At 49.7% G+C, this 17969-nt stretch overlaps 8 protein-coding genes across 8 annotated transcripts; 3 read left to right on the top strand and 5 right to left on the bottom strand.

The window, feature by feature from the left end:
• Window positions 1-798: 798 nt before the first annotated feature.
• On the bottom strand, window positions 799-2215 carry Asppvi_000336 (Rcd1-like cell differentiation family protein; the record flags this gene model as incomplete). The annotated part of the gene is made up of 4 exons (XM_043296645.1): window positions 799-976; window positions 1053-1428; window positions 1500-1655; window positions 1732-2215. 4 exons carry the CDS (start codon window positions 2213-2215, stop codon window positions 799-801), a joined length of 1194 nt encoding a protein of 397 aa, XP_043152580.1.
• A 1148-nt stretch (window positions 2216-3363) lies between these two features.
• Window positions 3364-4490, bottom strand: Asppvi_000337 (uncharacterized protein; the record flags this gene model as incomplete). Its single annotated transcript, XM_043296646.1, has 2 exons — window positions 3364-3443; window positions 3500-4490. The coding sequence occupies 2 exons, from the start codon at window positions 4488-4490 to the stop codon at window positions 3364-3366; spliced, it is 1071 nt and encodes a 356-aa protein (XP_043152581.1).
• Window positions 4491-6018: 1528 nt separating this feature from the next.
• On the bottom strand, window positions 6019-7232 carry Asppvi_000338 (uncharacterized protein; the record flags this gene model as incomplete). The annotated part of the gene is made up of 2 exons (XM_043296647.1): window positions 6019-6793; window positions 7033-7232. 2 exons carry the CDS (start codon window positions 7230-7232, stop codon window positions 6019-6021), a joined length of 975 nt encoding a protein of 324 aa, XP_043152582.1.
• Window positions 7233-8316: 1084 nt separating this feature from the next.
• On the top strand, window positions 8317-8803 carry Asppvi_000339 (putative prefoldin subunit 1; the record flags this gene model as incomplete). Its single annotated transcript, XM_043296648.1, has 3 exons — window positions 8317-8346; window positions 8406-8572; window positions 8635-8803. 3 exons carry the CDS (start codon window positions 8317-8319, stop codon window positions 8801-8803), a joined length of 366 nt encoding a protein of 121 aa, XP_043152583.1.
• A 1611-nt stretch (window positions 8804-10414) lies between these two features.
• Asppvi_000340 (uncharacterized protein) lies at window positions 10415-12008 on the top strand (the record flags this gene model as incomplete). The annotated part of the gene is made up of 3 exons (XM_043296649.1): window positions 10415-11608; window positions 11671-11736; window positions 11799-12008. The coding sequence occupies 3 exons, from the start codon at window positions 10415-10417 to the stop codon at window positions 12006-12008; spliced, it is 1470 nt and encodes a 489-aa protein (XP_043152584.1).
• A 361-nt stretch (window positions 12009-12369) lies between these two features.
• Asppvi_000341 (putative mitochondrial carrier protein) lies at window positions 12370-13458 on the bottom strand (the record flags this gene model as incomplete). Its single annotated transcript, XM_043296650.1, has 2 exons — window positions 12370-13313; window positions 13407-13458. 2 exons carry the CDS (start codon window positions 13456-13458, stop codon window positions 12370-12372), a joined length of 996 nt encoding a protein of 331 aa, XP_043152585.1.
• Window positions 13459-14546: 1088 nt separating this feature from the next.
• Window positions 14547-15686, top strand: Asppvi_000342 (ceramidase; the record flags this gene model as incomplete). Its single annotated transcript, XM_043296651.1, has 4 exons — window positions 14547-14642; window positions 14698-14884; window positions 14939-15455; window positions 15509-15686. The coding sequence occupies 4 exons, from the start codon at window positions 14547-14549 to the stop codon at window positions 15684-15686; spliced, it is 978 nt and encodes a 325-aa protein (XP_043152586.1).
• A 313-nt stretch (window positions 15687-15999) lies between these two features.
• Window positions 16000-17518, bottom strand: Asppvi_000343 (putative toxin biosynthesis protein; the record flags this gene model as incomplete). The annotated part of the gene is made up of 4 exons (XM_043296652.1): window positions 16000-16876; window positions 16937-17045; window positions 17109-17247; window positions 17306-17518. 4 exons carry the CDS (start codon window positions 17516-17518, stop codon window positions 16000-16002), a joined length of 1338 nt encoding a protein of 445 aa, XP_043152587.1.
• Window positions 17519-17969: the final 451 nt, after the last annotated feature.

Genomic DNA, 17969 nt, shown 5'->3' on the forward strand with positions numbered 1-17969 from the left:
TCAGGTGATTGTGGTCCAGGCTAATTACACCCGATAAGGCACTCCACGGTAGATCGTCTTTCTGTATCCTCAGAGAGGTCAAGTTCCCCAAGAAATGGAAAGGTGTAGATCAGAATGAAAATAAAAAAGCATTCATAAAGAAAAAGTGCATTGAACAACATTGTTCCACAGAGTTCCAAGGCAAACATTGGAGATCTCAACACTTAATTTCATATCTCGCGAGAAATAATAGTTCGCGAGAAACAGTTCAACCACCATCCATAATGAACAAAAACTTATATATATTGGTATCTCTTGCTCAAAAGAGGGTCTATCTCAATGGTATACGGATTGGTAAAAGAATCATGAATGAAGAGAAGGAAAATGCGCAAAAGAGAAGATAGCGCCCAACCATATCCACGCCACCGAGAAGCCTTGTACCATTGCAATGAAAGATCAGCAAAACCCGTACAAGAAGGCAAGAACAATGAAGAGGACGAAATGGAAACCAGAGAATCGATACACTCGAACACAAAAGATCACTCAAGCACCAAGTCACCGAAATGAAACCAACTCAGATGATCACGATAAAAAAGGGTAAAGGGAAAAAGAGAAATAAAAGCTTTTCTTGAATCGAAACCATGGCCTCATCGTCGATCATGTCCCTCCCTTTGCTTTTCTTGTTTCAATGTGTAGAGATTGCCATTTTGAACACTATTTGCGCCGTGTGATCCGTCTTCGCCTAGAAACCGTCCCATGCATGTCGTAAGGTGGCAAATATACCAAGCATATTAGATGAGGAAGGATACTTTTCGTCGTCTACATGGTGACTCCCGGAGCGCCGTCGGAAACATTATCAGAGAGATTGATGAGAAGCTGTGCAAGGCAGCGCTTCGTGGCCGCATCGTCGCGGAGTACGGAGGAGAAGGTGGCGTCGCGAAGCGGTTCGGGGAGGCACTGGCGTAGAGCTTCACGAGCCCTGCTGTTGTCACTGAGACTAATGCGATATTAGTACATGGAATCCGATCGGCAGACAATTGCCAGGATATCGAGATTCAGAGGTCTAGACTCACCGAAGGAAGCAGCGGACAACATGTTTCAGCAATCTTACAGTCTGCTGCTCCACAAGCTGGGTGACCATATTGCTCAAAACCGTTCCCACGGCGTAAAATCGTTCGTATGTGGCGCAAATATATGCAAGACCGATGTCATCAAGAAGAATTTTCTGTACAATGAAAATGGCGACGGTTTTGCTAAGCTCCGAGCCTGTCTCCATGATGCGAAGGCACAGAGGGATGATCTCGGTCGTTAGGAGGAAGTTGATCACATCGGACGAATCATTCTTGACCAACGCCCCGATGACTCCCAGTGAAGTAAGTCGCAGGTATTCAAAGGGTCGAGACTTCGAAGTTGTGTTGAGAAAAGGGTAAAGAAAAAGAGGGATATGAGCTAGAAGGCGACGTATTCGTCAGCAACGCTGTCTCTCAGGACACGTAAGAAAATCAAGGATGAGAAAATACCATTCAGAAAAAGTGTCCGAGTCTCGTTGTGGGAGGCAACACATTGTAACAAGGCCAGCGCATTGCAGACTCGATTCGACGCCGCAGCGGTCAGCTGGGAAGGGTTGAGCAGGGGGTAAACGGATATAATTTCCTGGAGTAGAGCAGTCATGACTCCTTCGAGAGAACGTTAGTATTGAGCGTTCAAATCACCCACTCCACCAGAATCGCGGGCAAAAGTCCGAAGTCATACCAAATGAATGCCAGATGACAAGCGCCAACTCGGGAACCTGCTCTCTCTTCTTGCTGAGTTCCATCAGAGCCGCCTCCCGACGATTCGGATCAAGCAGCTCTGCAACCCAAATGAAGACCTTTCTGTTCTCATCACTGATGCCACCATCCATGACCGACACCGCACCGGACAAAGCGCTTTCTCCATTCAAGGCTGCGGTACCGGCACCTTGCGCTGCATTCCCAGCACCGCCGTTTCCAGCCATAGCGATGCGATTATAATGTTGCTGTTGAGCGGCAGCCGCTGCGGCGGCGGCAGCCTGAACTTGAGCATGTTGAGCCACCAACGAGGAATGCTGCTGTTGGGCTTGGTGTGGATGGGGCTGGGCCGGATGGTGCTGTTGCTGTGGCTGTTGCTGCTGCTGCTGATGCTGCAGCCAAGAAGGATCAGCCTGCGGATACTGATGCTGGTGGGAAAAGACGTGCTGAGACTGTGTCTGAAGCATGGCGGGCCGACGAAGGACGTAGGTACCCTAGGCGACAAATAGAGACGGTGAAGCGTCGCGAGGATAGGTTAGTTCAGATTGTCAAGCAGGAAACTCGGAAATGTAATTCATGGATAAATCTGTGCTGACAGGAGTCAGATGTAGCGTTGACTGGTAGAGGTTGTGGATATAATAGGAAGCAGAAGTCGGGAGTGATAGAGGAGGGTTATTGAAGAGGGAAGTTCGGGAGGCGGGCGGGGAGCGCGCGCAAGTTGAGCTTAGGCGGTTTAGTTGGGTTTGTGACTTTGGCGATGAAGAAGGGTCGGGTCCTGTGTGTTGTGGAGCCTCCACTAAGGTAGTTAATCCTAGTACTATGATCTTGGCTTTCCGCTGCAAAATAACACCAAGAACCCTTCGCTTCTCAGCCCTCTCTCTCTTTCTGCTGGCTTCATATTTACCATCAAGTACAGTTCTTCAGCTATTCAGAAGCTGTTTGAGGGCTTGCATTCCTCAAATACCTAACCTAACTAAATAAAGTACCGACTTGCAGGTTACACTGAAAGGCGCACGAGTCCATCCGGCAGGTGCACGACTATGAAGACCCTTGCTCTCACCCTCGCCAAGTCGGGGTATCAGAGATTCAAAATGCCCCTTGGCGACGATGATCAGAATGCATGAAATCATAACCGGCGTCGGTGTTAGGCCACAAGGGTACCTGCGTCCAGATGCCCTCTTCATCTTCGAGCTCACGATGCTTTGCGGTCCGGATATGAATATATTTGTCCCAAGACAGACCTATAGCAGCTTATGTGCGTGGCAGGTCAAATAACCCTGCACTGATTAAGATCTGTTGGATTGACGGGCTTCGGTATCGCCGTATAACTCGGACCATTCGTATTCATTGCTCATATTTACATCATTTTTCTCGTCCAGTCCATTAAGGTCATAAAGGTAAAACACAATCACATGAAGATAATCGTCACACGTGTCCGTCCCAAATCACAAATCACAATGGAAAAAGAGCAAGCATACTCATAACATACAAGGCCAGCACCGATCTATGCATTATCAGTTGTTCGGGAAGCTCCTTGAGAATGCTCAGTCATTCACAGGGAGACGTGGAATTTGTTTCAGAGATGTCGTCGAATCATTGGGAGCAAGTCATTAGATCATGATCGTCGTGAGCGCGGCGGGCGAGAATTTCTGGATCGTCTTGTGTCTCTCGTTCGCCTATCCGAGCTTTCGCTACCTACAACGCAGACAGTTAGCTACTGACGGTGAATTGGAGGAGCGAGGGAGACATACTTGCGCTCGTGTAGTAGTCAGAGTAATAATAGTAAGAGCTGGGGTAAGTGTAATCACTCTTCTCGTCTTCATCCTTGCGCCTCTTCAAGCCTAGACACAGCGCAAGAGCGCCGAGTATAATGCCAATGGTAGCCAGACTTCCCCATTTGGACTTCTTTTCGCCTCCTTCTGAGGCGGATGGCCTAGTGCCAAACCAGGTACGCCCTTCGGGTTTGCTTCCGTGCGCATGGTGATGGTATCGCTCTTCGACATACGTGGTATCCTTTCTCTTCCGTCTACCAGGACAAAGGCAGGCGAACAGGACGTCCAGAGCTCCCTTGCAACACAGACAGGCGCATAGCAGGAGCAGGATAAAGACGCCAGCAATTACGCCGATGACTATACCCGCAATAGCGCCACCGCTCAGTCCTCCTCCGGCAGCATGGACTCCTATCAAAGTTGCGCCGTCTGTTCCCACAGGTGCAATGAAACCTTGTGTGGTCGTCGCAGTTGCAGTCTGGGTCATAGTCGACTGGGTCGTTCCCCGTACTGGAGGTGTCGCAGTGGCTGTTACCCACATCGATGAACTTCCCACAATACACTGATGATTGGCGCAGACATATGCAGCACCACAGCATGTATTGCCGCAAGCCGTTTCGCCGAGGTCGGTCCTGCAACTGGTTGAGCTTGTCGCGGTAGGGAGCAGGCTACTCCATGTAGAAGTAATCGTTTTAGTATCCGCCTCGGTGGTAACGTAGGTAGTGGTATAGTATTCCCAAGTTCCGCCGCTGCCGCCGCCCGACGAGTCCAAACAAACTGCTTGTCCTTGACTGTTGGTACCGCAGGTCTGGCTGGATGTGCAGCATAGCTGACTGTAATAGCCGCAAGGGTTTGCGCAGCGCTTCTCGAGACTGCCCTCGTCGAACTCCAGCGGTGTTGCAGCTGATAGTTGCAACTGACTCAGAACAGCCAGTATCGAGATCGTTGGCCGTACTATACGAATTGTCTTCATGGCGAAGGAGCAGTTTCGAGGATGCTTGAACGGCTGGCGCAGGGGTAACGATCAGTCGCCCGCACTGGACTGTTCGCTGCGATCTCTAACCAACCCAGCTTGGGCCCGTCAGTCGTTGAGCGGTCGACCAGCTCAGAGGCAGCGACACTTTCTGACAGGCTATAGTTCGGATAGTTCCGATAGCAGGAATGCGATAAAGCAGATCCCACGAGGTTTCGAAAACGAACGGAATGTAAAAATTTTGTGATAATAATTGAAGTAAACAAAAATGTTTCTATGAGAGAAAAGAATGGAAGAATGAGAAGCGATCCGGCAGCTCGTGGAGGTCCAACTGTCGAGACTGAGTACAACTCCCAGCCTCCTCTCGTTCAAACCCAACCACCGGATTTCCTGATACCAACAACCAATAGCTACGACACAGCTGACGCACGATAGATTGCAGTAACTCAGACTCAGACACTATCTACCTGGAAATCTAGGAGGCTGGGAATAATACCTTAGTTTCCTGTTCTGTCCTATCAGCTATAATAATGACTGAGCACCATCCGTCGGTGTGATTGGCATCACATCACTGCCCCTCACATTGAATCCCCCCCGCTCATTTGGGTGCCGTCCCTGACGGCATTACTCCGTGGCCACTCTGACTCTTCTGATCGGCTGACTTTTTAACGGCTGGCGAGACTTACTCAGACCGTCAGACGGGCGATTGACCGTCTAGAATCTCCACCCACCAACAGAAGATCCCAGAAATTACCCGGCTTAGTATCTCGGCCAGCCTTTAATTGCATCAGGCCGATGTAGGGCTGTCCACATCGGGCTTTCCAACGCGTCACCTCTTTTTCATTGATATAGTCCTTTTGTCCCCGGTCTTTGAGCTAGCTAAGTATTAAGACTCACTGACGTGTCGGATGCTCCGGCTCGAATCGCTAGAGCGGTGTATGCACAGATGTGCTCCGTACTCATGTAGGAACAACACATCTTCAGGCAATCCGGAGACGCTAATGCCTTGGAAATTTGAAAGTTTGAAATCTTGGGCATGAGACTGGGCATTTCCTGCGCATAGCCAAGGCATTGAGTTTCCCTGTATCCACCAGTTCAGGCCGCACTTGATCGAGTTCCTTCTGACCGACCAATGACTGAGAGGGAGGAGAGATTTTCACAACGTGCCTAATGAATGGGTCTATCAACATTGAACAGCATACAGAATACCTTTGAATATGTCGTCAGAGATAAGGCAGGGAGGTGAAGCTTTTGTCGGATCAATCTGGTTCTGCTCGTCATGTTGATCGATGAAAGTACCTCGTCTTCTATATACAAGAATGTTGGGAAACAAAGCGCCATTCCAAAATCATGCATACATATCATCAGTCAATCGTTTCATGGGTCATCCAAAACGTAGAAGAGAAAGAAATCGTGAAAACAGGCCAATCCGTGCGACGCCCTGTTGGCACTGCTGTCAATCAAATTAAGAGGGCGTCTCATACTGTCGACCTCATAGTTCGACCTCGTAGTTGAGCGCCTCAAAGGCTCAGATGAACATTCCCGCCACTCCAACGACCATACCAAAGACTAAGTCCTGCAAGCTGGAGGTTCGGCCCGATACAGCAATGTTCGGGCTGCTCCCTCCAGTGGCATACGTGCCGCAGTACGCCAGGTTGAGTCCATGACAAGCAGCTTGACTCAGACTCGAGCAAACAGACGCAGCCGTCGTTGCACCACCGCCCGCAACCGTGACTCCCGCACCGCCTCCTGCGACGGTGACTCCGTAGCGACCTCCAAGTGCCGCGGTGCACTGCGAATACTCGCTTTGGCAAACGGACCAGTACGACGAGCATATGCCTGCATTGGGGAATGTGGTGGGAACATAGATGAACGGGTAGGCCCCCGTCAACGTCGAGCCGGTTATTGTAGCATCGTTGGTAGTCGTAGTTGGAGTCGCGGTTGTGGTTCCAGGGAATTTAAAACTGGTGTCTGTGCCAGTTGACGTCCCCGTAAGGCTTCCTGTGCATTTTGCCCCAGTAGGGCAGCAAGCGATATTATCGGCGGCGTCTCGAGAGCAGATAGAGTCGCTTCTGCAGCAAACGTCGGAATGGCCTAGGTCGGTGCAAGGATTGTAACCCCCCGGGCAATTATTATCCGCTCGCCTCAGGATCTGTAAGACATCGTATGCTCTTTTGCTGGTTTCTGCGAATTGTGGGGGAGAGAATGGCAACGTCTCTATAGATAGGACCGTGGAAGCGAGGAATGTGGCCGTGATCCACAATGAAGCCTTCATTCTGGCTGCCAGAGGCTCGATCCGCCCACTGGAACCCTATCACACCCAGCTGTTCCAGTATTCGTCGAAAACAACGATTATAAGGGCTTTCCAAATATGGTTTTGGAGATTCGGTGCCAAATAGGGCGAAAGACTTTGGCGGCTAACAACAAACTGAGTACTAGCTGTAGTAAACCAAAACAATTAGTATTGTTTTGACGGATGGTGGAAACCGCACAGGGAATCGACGACCCAAAATGATGACAATGGGACATTAGCAAAACTCACAATTTCTTTTGCTTGAATCTTATCTTTGGAACACTCAGATCGGTCAAGAAATGGAGAGCGAGGCGTGGATGATGTATGCCTCCATAGTCCACAGCGGGCTGCGCTTCCAGCACAGTCTCCACCAGCATCCCTGCCACAGCAACGGGGCGATGGGAAGGGCCATCAGGTCCGACGGCCAACCGCAGAATCCCTGCCCACATGTACCTTTCTTCTTGCTGGTTTTTTTGTCGGAGATAAATAACCTACTTTGGGCTCTTAGAGTCTTCGAGAAATACATTCGTTTGGTTTAACTTCTTTTCGAGAAGTCATTGTTGGTTCTGGCCACACCCACTACCTAATTGCTAGTGACCACTAGCCTTACTGACCTTAGTATTCTCCCTGGTAATATCGTCATAGCTTTGAAGTATACGAGTTGCTCAAGGAGACTGCATGCTCTCCAGCCTATGCTGTTTCAGTCCTTGCAGAATAATGACAAACTAGGAGACAAGAACACTGGTACATATAATGTGCTTCTTATGAACTAGAAATAATTTCGAGATGATGTCACTGTCATAGAGACTTGGATGTAAAGCGTACCCATTTGACCCTGTTTTGTCTCATCGTGGTTCTTTAGGCATTAACTCCTGGCTGTCTGGGCATCTGCTGATGTACCTAATATATTGTATCATGACCAGCCCCGGATTCAGGATTCTGACAGAATATGGCCTAAGTCAAGCTTAATCTTTTTGCTTCCCTGCAATCACTACTTTCCGTTGACTCCTCTGGGGAGTATTTATAGTCATCGAAGTATATAAATCCTGACTACAACATGGGTAATCTCAACCTGTAATTGATCCACAAGATCACAAGCTGATAGTGAGTAGGCACAAGACCTGCATATCTTCACATCCCATCTTAACTAACTATTGCAAAATAAAATAATAAGTTCCTCGAGAGATACTAAGAGATCTGTACCTCTAGAGCATGAGCCCAAACCCTATGCCCTAGGTAGCCGTATCTGGTAATTTCCCCTACCGCCCGGCCATCAGAGGAGCTCAGGCCAAKTACGGGTTCATGGGGTACAACCTTACAACTCCGGTATATTGGTATCGTTCAACTCCAGCTAACTGCATCGAGGATCCGCGGATAGTTCGAACAAACACAAAGTTCCTGAGGAAAATTCATAGCTCCAAATCTCATATTACTCACCGCCACCACACTGAACACGTTCCAAGTAATCAATCCAAAGGACGCGAACCTTTCCCCTCATCAACTACCCCTCCACGTCCTATATCTGCTCTCGACATGTCTATCCCCAACGAAGCTCTCCAGAAGGTACGAGTAGCTACGGGCGTATGTCTCCACAGTTTCGCCTCCTAATACTGGTTTTATAGTTGCTGCAAGAGATTGAAGCTCGAGCGATCAGCTCGCAGCAGCAGATTGGCGTCACCAAGGCACAGATCACGGCAAAGCAGAAGAATATTCGCCTCCTCGAATTGACATCGAAAGAAATCGGATCGCTATCCAAAGATACAAAGGTCTACGAGGGCGTTGGGAAAATGTGAGTACAGGTTCTGTGGCTATCCCTAGAGAACAAGGCTGATAGTTCCTCTTTGGCTGTAGGTTCGTGGCAGTTCCGATGAACACCGTTGACAAGCGCTTAGCGGACGAGAAAACTGAGCTGAAAACAGACATCGAGGGTCTGGAGAAGAAGTTGAACTATCTCGAGATGACGCACAAGAACAGTCGTGAGAATCTGGAGCAGATTCTGAAGTCCGGTGGACGAGCATGATTAATGAAATCAAACACAATGTCGCATGTGCACGGCAAGCTGGCAGGCAACAACCGCCTCAATAATATATTTGGGAAAACCTGGGATGAGTTGAAGACATCCCCGGTATGGGGCAGAGCAAAATGCTCTACATTATCTGCAAGGTGCTTCGATCTGTCAGGTTCCCGGGGCCGTTGAGCAGATGCAAGTGCGATGAGGCCCCACTGATGCCCTGTGAACAAGCCACCGTCCAATCGCTGTTTGGGAGAGTGTACAACTACTCGTGTAGGATACCCAGGAGTGCGAAGTGTGTCCGGCGGATCCGATCGGGTTGGGTTAAACAAAGGCAGGTCACTTCTCATCAGGGGTACCGATACAACTAGGGATAGTGTGGGTCAGAACCATATCTAGAGATGACCGGTTCTGATACAAAAACCATATATGAAATTCTTCACATAGTCATACTTCTGCCCATTGCGGGGAATCAACTGTGGCCAAAGTGAATTCTGATCAATCAACTTCAAACCCGATAAACCAGCCATCGATATCCCAACGAGCTGTCAGGCGAAAAAGGCAGCTCCGAGGGTGGAGCTTAATCATATCTACCCGTAGTCTCATATCTCTGGTACTTAAAGTAAGGCAGAGAAGGGAGATAGAATCTCATCCGCCACAGGCCCACCTGAATCTAGTATTAGCGGCCCTGAATATAGCGTGGGTGGCGTCATGTGCAATCGGGCAGCAACAGCACCAGATTCCGGTGTACTCATCCTCATCACGAGGGATGTCACGCCCTAGTGTCAGATGTGTGGATACACAGATGGCAGCTGAAGTAAGTCTGACAAGTAGGTACGACGTTGCCTCTGGGCATAACTCTTGGGTCACAGCGGGATCAACCGATTAGTTTCCTTGGATCAGGAACAAGAAGCATAGGTTACTGGATACGGATCTGGGGATTGTACTAGAAGTGATTAGGCGCCTAAAGCAGTGAAGATGTAAGATTGGCATCCAGTCGAGGTTAATCCCATCTAGACCGTTCTGGTCGAGTGTTTCTATAGCCGCCAGCTGGCGTCTCACCTACAATAACAATGTGCACTCAAGATGGTGCATGCGCCCTAGATAGATTTCGAGGAGAGTCAATATTTTGGAGCTGTCTTTCTATCATTCTCAAATCCACGGTTTTAGGCAAAAGGGAAATAGATAAGAATGATCACCAGTACTCCATAGTTAGGCTGCTGCGACCGTTCGCGACGGGATGATCTCTCAGGTCTCCTGCGATACTTAAACCTGCTTCCTCCCCCACTTCAGCTGAATGTCATCATCCATTTAACTCTCGTCTGGTCTTCGTAGCGCTGGCCGTTCCCGCTTTTACGAAAGCTGTGGCTGGTTCCTCCTCTCTATTTTCTAGGGCCAGTCCTATTTCTGTCCTTGCCTTTCATCTCTTCTTTTCTCCTCTTATCGACCTATCCTTCCTCTCAAGTCTTTGCAACTCTATACAACTGCCGCCCACCTCATATATAGATTCCTGCCCCACCCCGCTCTGATACCCGACGTGATTCAGCCTTGTCAGCCTCGACCACACAATACGATCACATATATAATTAAATTCCTGGACAGACGCAAACGCTGATCGAGATGCCTCGTCATGCACGTTTAGTTACCGAGTCAGAGTCAGACTACTCAGAGTCGGACGTCTCCATGGACATTCCCCGTCACAGACACTCCGTCAGAAGACGTTCTATTTCTCGTCATCGCTATGATCCTGAATTCAGCAGCACGACCTATCTCAGTCCTGTCTTGCATGAAGACGTCCGTATCCATCGCTCCGCTTCAACAGGCGGTCGGCGCCGCCGTGAACTTCAGCCCCCTCCCCCTCCTACCGCTCCCGCAGTCATTGTTGATATCAAGAACGACTCCCGCAACAGGAGCACCAACAGGAGTGCCAACAAGAACCGCAAGCAACGCCAGCAGGACACAACCATTGTCGACATCGAGTCGGAGGATGAAACTGTTCTCCGAAAGCACCGCCGACCTCGTGCTAGCACCAGCGTGTCTCGCGAGGCTTCTCCTCGTCACCAACGTGATTATGACTTGCTCATTGAGCAACGGATGCTCGAGAAGAACGATACACGCCAGGACCTCGAGCTCGTGAAGCATCAGATAGAGATCGAGCGTCTAGAGCGGGAGCTTGCTCGCCGGCGCGGCGAACATGAGAACAACCAGACTCAACTTATTAAAGCAGAAGAAGACTGGTACGAAGATGAGATCAGTGAACGTCTAAGACGACTTGAGCGGTTCGAGAAGAAGAAGCGCATGGACGAGGAACAGAAGGAGGCCGAGTTCCGCTTCAAGCTACGAAAATTCGAAGAGGCAGAGCGTCAGGCTGCGGAGCAGGAAGAAGTCCGGGCCAAGCTGCGTGAGGAGAAACTTAAGGAGCTTCAGCGCAAGATGGAGGAAGAGGAAGAGCGCGAGCGTCTCAAGAGGCAACTCCGTGATGAGCAAGCAAGGCAGCTGCTCGAGCAGATGGAACGTGACAAGAAGGAGGCGGCAATGAAGCAGGCTGCTATCGAGGAATACAAGATCGCCGAAGAGCGGAGGCGCATTGCTGAGCGGGAGGAGAAGGAGAGAAAAGACCGCGAATTCAGGACTCGACTGAAGGTGGAGTTTGGGTATTCCGAGGCAGAGATTGAGGACATCATCAACAAAAAGAAGCACCCACCCAAGGAAGACGAGAAGAAGAAAGACAAGGAAGAGAAAAAGGAGAAGGAGAAAGAAAAGGAAAAAGAGAAGGAGAAGGAGATTGAACACCACAAGAGTACATGGATCAAGGTAAGTGATCTGGATTCAGCGGGCCCAAGCTATTGCATGAGGTCTGACACCATCGACTGCAGGTCCACCGCAAATATATCCTCCCAGATACACTGATTGCTTATCGTCTGCCTTGGGATTTCGATGAGGTAAGTCATCTGTCTACCTGCAAATCAAAGAAGGCGCCATACTGACCTTCCTTTCCCCATAGCTCGACGGCAACTACATTATCATCAAGCAATGGATCCCTGAAGATTTCCAGGAAGAGCTCTTCGCCCACACACGGCGACTACGCGAAGGCAAGGTCATCACTGAGACCTCAAGCACCCTAACCGAGCTCAAAGTCAATGATCGCAAGAAAGACAAGATGTTCCTTGTGCGCAAGAAGAGCCCCAACCGGAGGGCATGGATTTTCACATAATGGTCTGTTGATGTTTTTGGGTGGTATATTGGAATGATACCAGATTGCCTTTGCCTCGGGCCTTTTCATACTGAATGCCCAACCTCAACACTCATGGGCTTTTGCTGAAGACGGTGTCGTTTTTGGTGATGTCTGATGATCTATGATACGTTATTAGCCGTCAAGTTGTACTCGGTTTTGAGTTTGTGTCTTTTTTTGGTTGATATGAGATATTCATCGTTATACATATATGATACAAGAAGCTCAATATCAGGATGAGACGCCATGTTCTGTTTCCCCGTAATTGCCTGTAAACCCTGCACGAGCACCGAGAAGTCTCAAAGAAGGAAAGATATAGTATGGCAAGGTCATAATATTGTCATCATAAGTTGATATTGTCTTTTTCAGCCCAGTGAGCTTCAGCCCGCAGAATCAGCTCTTCATAGACAGTCCAGGCAAGTGCTGAGCTGAGTGCCTTTCTCGTAATGCGAAGCCCCAAGCCGCCAAACAGACTTCGGATGCCATCCTCGCGGATCATCAACCGGACGGCACGTATCATGTTCCCGTATTTGCTAGGCATGAGCTGTAGACGGGTCTTGACGGCATCGAAAGGGTTGGTGATCGCCGTGGCCAGGCCAGCAGCCAATCCACCAGACACGAAGTTGATGGATGAAGACGAAGTTGATTTCAGTGGCTGATCTGACTGCTCTGAGCTCGCAACCGAGGCTAGACGTCGTTTCAATTGCTCGTAGAGAAGAACATAAAGTCCTGCATACGGGGCATCCCGCGCGGCAGTCGCCCCGAATCCTGAAAAAAGGCCCCGTACACCCTCTGTACGGACGATATCGCGCCCCGCACTGTAGAGACTGCGATACGCATAATAATCGGATTCATAGCGTACCTTGAGCACGGTGACCGGCATCATCACGAAACCCGCAGCTGTCCGTGCAACGGCGCCGGTGGCTAGATTGCCCCAATTAGACAATTTTGGCAGCGCAGACGACGAAGTACGAGATTTTCCATCATCGCTTGATGCGGCGACGGCCAGGGAAGCCTCTGTCTGCGCTAAGCCTTGGCGTAAGGCATTCAGACTGGTGAAATATAGAGCTGAGCCAAAGCCCGTTCGAAGGGCTGAAGGAAGTGTACCACGCCATAGGCCGCGGATGGGATTAGGAGAGGAGAGAATCGTCTTGATAGTCGGTAGGAGAGAAGCGGTTTCCTGAGACTGTTGTACGCGGGTCTTGAGGAGGTCTGCGGGTTGTAGAAGAATGGAGGAGGTTAAGCCAGAGCAGAGACCGGCAACGAAATGGAATGTGGTTTTGGATGCTGAACAGAAACAGAGCATTAGCAATCTTGTCACAGGGCTGAGACCTTGGGGTTTGGTCTTGTTCAAAAAATAGATAGTCACAACGTTCGTACATGTGGAGGTGGTTTTCACCGGCGTCACTGCGTATGTAGCATTGTTCGACATTTCCCTTGCAGGAGTTCCACAGGTCCGCCCCGGGAGCTCACTATCTTCTATCGAGGTTGACGATATAGGCTTGAGCTCATTCGTGTTAGCAACGGCGCTCCAGCACCGTATATGAACCAGAACTTGGAGACCGCTCAGCGGTCGATTTACAACAAAATATGCAATGACCACATTTCAAAGAGAAATCCAGTGCTTATGAAGAGCGATGAAAGGTCTATTAAAGACAAAGAATGAGTCACTTCCTAGTTATGCAAGTGAGATCAGTGAGATTTGACTGTGCCTTTCTCAGCGCAGAGGGTCTCCCAACATTTTCCTCAGACGCACGACTATCTGTGAAGTCATCAAGTTTCCGGCCGTTTGCGATATGATTGGCTGCAGATGGCCAAGCACCAGCCACATCTGGATGTACCTTACCGCCCTTTACAGAACCATACGGCATACGATGATACAGAGCTGCCTACCTATGTACCCATAGGCCATAGATACACCCTCTAGAGCGCTACATTATGTCCACCCATGTCTTCTGAGAAGGATACGTGCATAGCCGCAGCGATATATTTGAAATTAATGTATTCCTATTTAACGACCTGGCCTCATTCGAGATAATTGTCCGCATGCATTCCATGCAGATGAAGAATGCATAGGTAATCTGAAAACAGCATCCATAGTTAGGTAAAACTATCTGTACTACATAGGCAGCTCCAGTAAGGTAGGTACATTTCAGACCGGTAATTCCATGACGATACGCTTTCCGCCGGGGCTTCGGCAGCCTGCGGAGGTTCGGTCTGGCCAATCGGCACGCTGCAAATCGGAGTTGACATTGATGGGTCCCGCTGATTTGTGTAATAAATCGACGTCACGGGCTTGCGCGGAGGCGAACCGTTAGGTTCCTTGCATACCTAGGTAGGAAGATGCGACCTGACCAGGGAATAGTATCTGGCTACTAGACATGGTACATGACTAGGGTGCCTCTTTGACTCCTTCTTACATCTCTTCTTTCCCCTCTTCGCTGTGATGCCATCATATCCTAACCCTTTTACTCGGCGCAGTTTAAAGAGGCTGTCCTATACCCACCGCGGAGAGCAAGTATGCCTCAGTGGCCTTTCCCAACGTCCATTCCATATTCGCCTTCCAAGGCTGGATATTGGAGCCCCCGCACATCGACACTGAACTGGTGTGAAGAGGTGTGTATAACTTCGGTTGGGATCCTGTCTTATGCTCACGTGTTATGAATTATAGGACTACTATGCGACCATCTACTCCGCCGAAGTCGTCAATAGTTTTACAAATCTCTTGTTCATGTGGCTTGGATTCAAGGGCATCCGGAGCTGTCAGCGATATGGACATGATACGATCTTCCAGGTGGCGTTCTACGGATATCTCATAGTTGGGACTGGAAGTTTCCTATTCCATTCGACTCTCAAATGCAAGTCCAGTCACTAAGAAAGGATACGTCCGGATATTACTGACTGCCTACTAGATCCGATGCAATTAGTTGATGAGCTCTCGATGATCTACACGACCTGCTTGATGTGCTATGCCTTGTTTTCTTACTCAAGACCCCTCGGCTTTCGTATTGTTCTCGCCATCGCATTGACGAGTTTGGCCGTCTTTATCACTCTTTACTACCATTACCTCCAGGACCCCGTATTCCATCAAGTTGCGTATGCGCTTTTGACGATTGTCGTCGTGTTGAGAAGTATGTACACCATGGAAGTGACACTTCGCCCATCTTTGCGGCACTCGACTGAGGAGAATCGGCTGGCTCGTCAAAAGAAAGGTCTCCCCGTGCCTTCCAAGGAACAACAGCGTTACCAGAATGCCAGGGACTTGAGGACTCTCAAAACAATGTGGTTCATGGTTGCCTATGGACTGACATTGTTTCTGGGGGGATTCCTCATTTGGAATCTGGATAATCGCTTTTGCCCCACGCTCCGTAGATGGCGCCGGCAAGTGGGCCTTCCTTGGGGTGTTTTCCTTGAGGGCCATGGTTGGTGGTACGTTTAGTTTATTAATCCAGCACTCGGCTTTTTGCTAATGTCTCTTGCAGGCATGTTATGACTGGTATTGGAGCTTACCTGTATATCATCTGGGGTATCTGGCTGCGCCATTGCCTGAACAAACGGCAAGAGGAATATGACCTGTGGTGGCCCCATTTCTGGAACTTCCCGGAAATTGTTCGCGTCAATACTGACTCCGGAAGTCGACCGGTCAAGAAGTCAATCTGATCTATCTAGTTCAAATATCCTTTTGACTCGAGCCTGCCTTTTTATCTGCGACACGTGGAACCAGGCGCTCCAGGCTTGCTCAAGTTGCTCTAACGGTCTATGTAGATCATTAGAATGAACTAGCATAAATATCCACTTAGGGTTATCTTCTAGACGAGAAATGAAGTATATGGAAAAATAGGAAAGTCGCTTGACAGGTTTCGAAGCAAGTTTTGTCTATGTGGCATTGACGTCGCGTAGTGGATCCTTGTGTATTTGTCTATTATACGAGCACTCTTCTCGTCGCATGGCTGTAAAGGAAAATCTGAGCCTCTTATAATTTGGCCTCGGAATCCTTCTTAGGCCTCACGGGCGCAGGTACATGCTCTCTCCACCGTGAATCGATAGTCACTTTCTCGACCTTTGACTTCTTGCTCCACTGCTCTCGGAAGGTTTGCTCCTCCGCCCTCCATCGCTCCAATTCTTTGCCGAGCCATCGGCTCGCCGCCTCACCACACTCAATGGGCGCCTCTTGGGCGAGCAAGTGACCGTATTTTTCAAGATATACGTTGCGCACGCGTCCCTCGGCCGCACCGCCACTGCCGCCAAGCCCCGTGCCTGTATTGTTTATCTTGTCGGCCATCATGTCGGGGAGACACATGTCCGACTTGCCGGCGAATATATACAACACGCTCGGACGGAGGTGCTCAAGCTGAGAGAAAATACGCGATGGCTCCGGCCGATAGAAAGGAAACGAGCCAACGTGCTTGGGGTTCAGATCGGGATGCGTTACCCGGTTAATCGGGACATTTTTGCCCGGGGGCCCATCGTAGTTGGGCCGTGAAAAGGTGAAGACCTCCTGGTGGAGAGTCGTTGTGAGAGTGACTGGTCGGTCACTGCCTTGGGAGATTGCGGTCTCGTCTAGCGGGTGGATGGCGGTAGGGAGGTCTCGGAGACCATATTCGATCCAGCGGTCGAGGACGCGGGGGTCCCAGGTTTGGTAGAAGGGGTTCTTCTTGAAGGCTTCTGCGGCGGCTTTGCGGGACGGCCACTTGTCTCGACGGTAGGTGGAGAGTTGGGTGGTTTTGGCGATGACGAGCTGGTCTTTGAACAGGGGTCGCGGCTCGAGCTGGGTGGTTTGGCGTTGAATGACTGGGTCCAGTAGGACCAGGGTGTGGATGAGTCGGGGGTGCATTAGGCATAGCTGCGTACTGCGATAGCGTTAGAGTCGCTTGCGTTGGCCTTTCAAGGGTTGAGTCAGGTGGACTCACAGGTGAGCGCCGCCCATGCTGTGGCCGATTCCGACGATTGGACGGGGCATTTCCTTGCGCTTGACATTGACGAGATGAAGCAGATCTCTGGGGTGATCGAACCAGCTAGCTGTTGACGTGGACTAGTCAGTCTACCACGTTCGAGAGGTTGGCCAGATAACAATCAACGCACGATCATTTCCTAGAAGATCCTCATTGAGGACGCTGCTTTGTCCTTGGTGCGCCACATCTGCCATCCAGATACTTCGAATGCGGAACCCATTGGCTTTGGAGCGCGCATATATCTCCTCCCAGAGTGGTTCATACAGCTCCTGGTCATGAACTCAGTATGCGCTCGCGTGTGATCCGTAGAGTATCCAGATATTATACCTTTGGGAAGCCATTGGCGTGGGCGGCGAGTATGGTCACATCGCCAGGCTGGGGTTCAGGGTTATCGAGGGGAACGTATTGTTTTACAGCCAGATGCAGAACGTCTTCTTGTTCGTTCGCAGTGGCTCCGGGATATTCTCTGATATGCTGGCAATCTACCACATGTTCCACGATGCGGAAGGGCCCTGATATTGATGACGAAGACGAAGACATTTTGAATCAATCACCCCACAAAGAATGAAATAATGAAAAGGAGAAAAGGGCAGATAGAGATTGCTGTATTTCAATAATAGCTATTAATCCTGTCATATCGATAAACCGGGGACCCCACTATCATGATCATTCTTGGGGACATGCAGTACTAGTTGCCGGGGTTTGGGGGATGAGCCGAGGAAGCTGAAGGCCGATGGGGACAGAAAGTGACAAGGCGGATCAGCCCAACTGCCGGGGAGAGTGGGTTAGTTGGTGATCGGGCCAGATTGGCGGTAGTAATGAAGTCCTGTTACCATATCATGTGGTTATATTCGACAAATTACTTGGAAGATCTCATAAATCGTCTGGATAGCTGGTAAATGTGTAATTAAAACCCGCTGTCTCTGGATTTGGCCCAGGCGTTGAAGTCTGTCGCAGAATGCGCACTCGAATACCAGGATCAAAGTTCGCA

This window comes from Aspergillus pseudoviridinutans, assembly GCF_018340605.1.
Source record: "Aspergillus pseudoviridinutans IFM 55266 DNA, scaffold_1, whole genome shotgun sequence".
Taxonomy (NCBI): domain Eukaryota; kingdom Fungi; phylum Ascomycota; class Eurotiomycetes; order Eurotiales; family Aspergillaceae; genus Aspergillus; species Aspergillus pseudoviridinutans.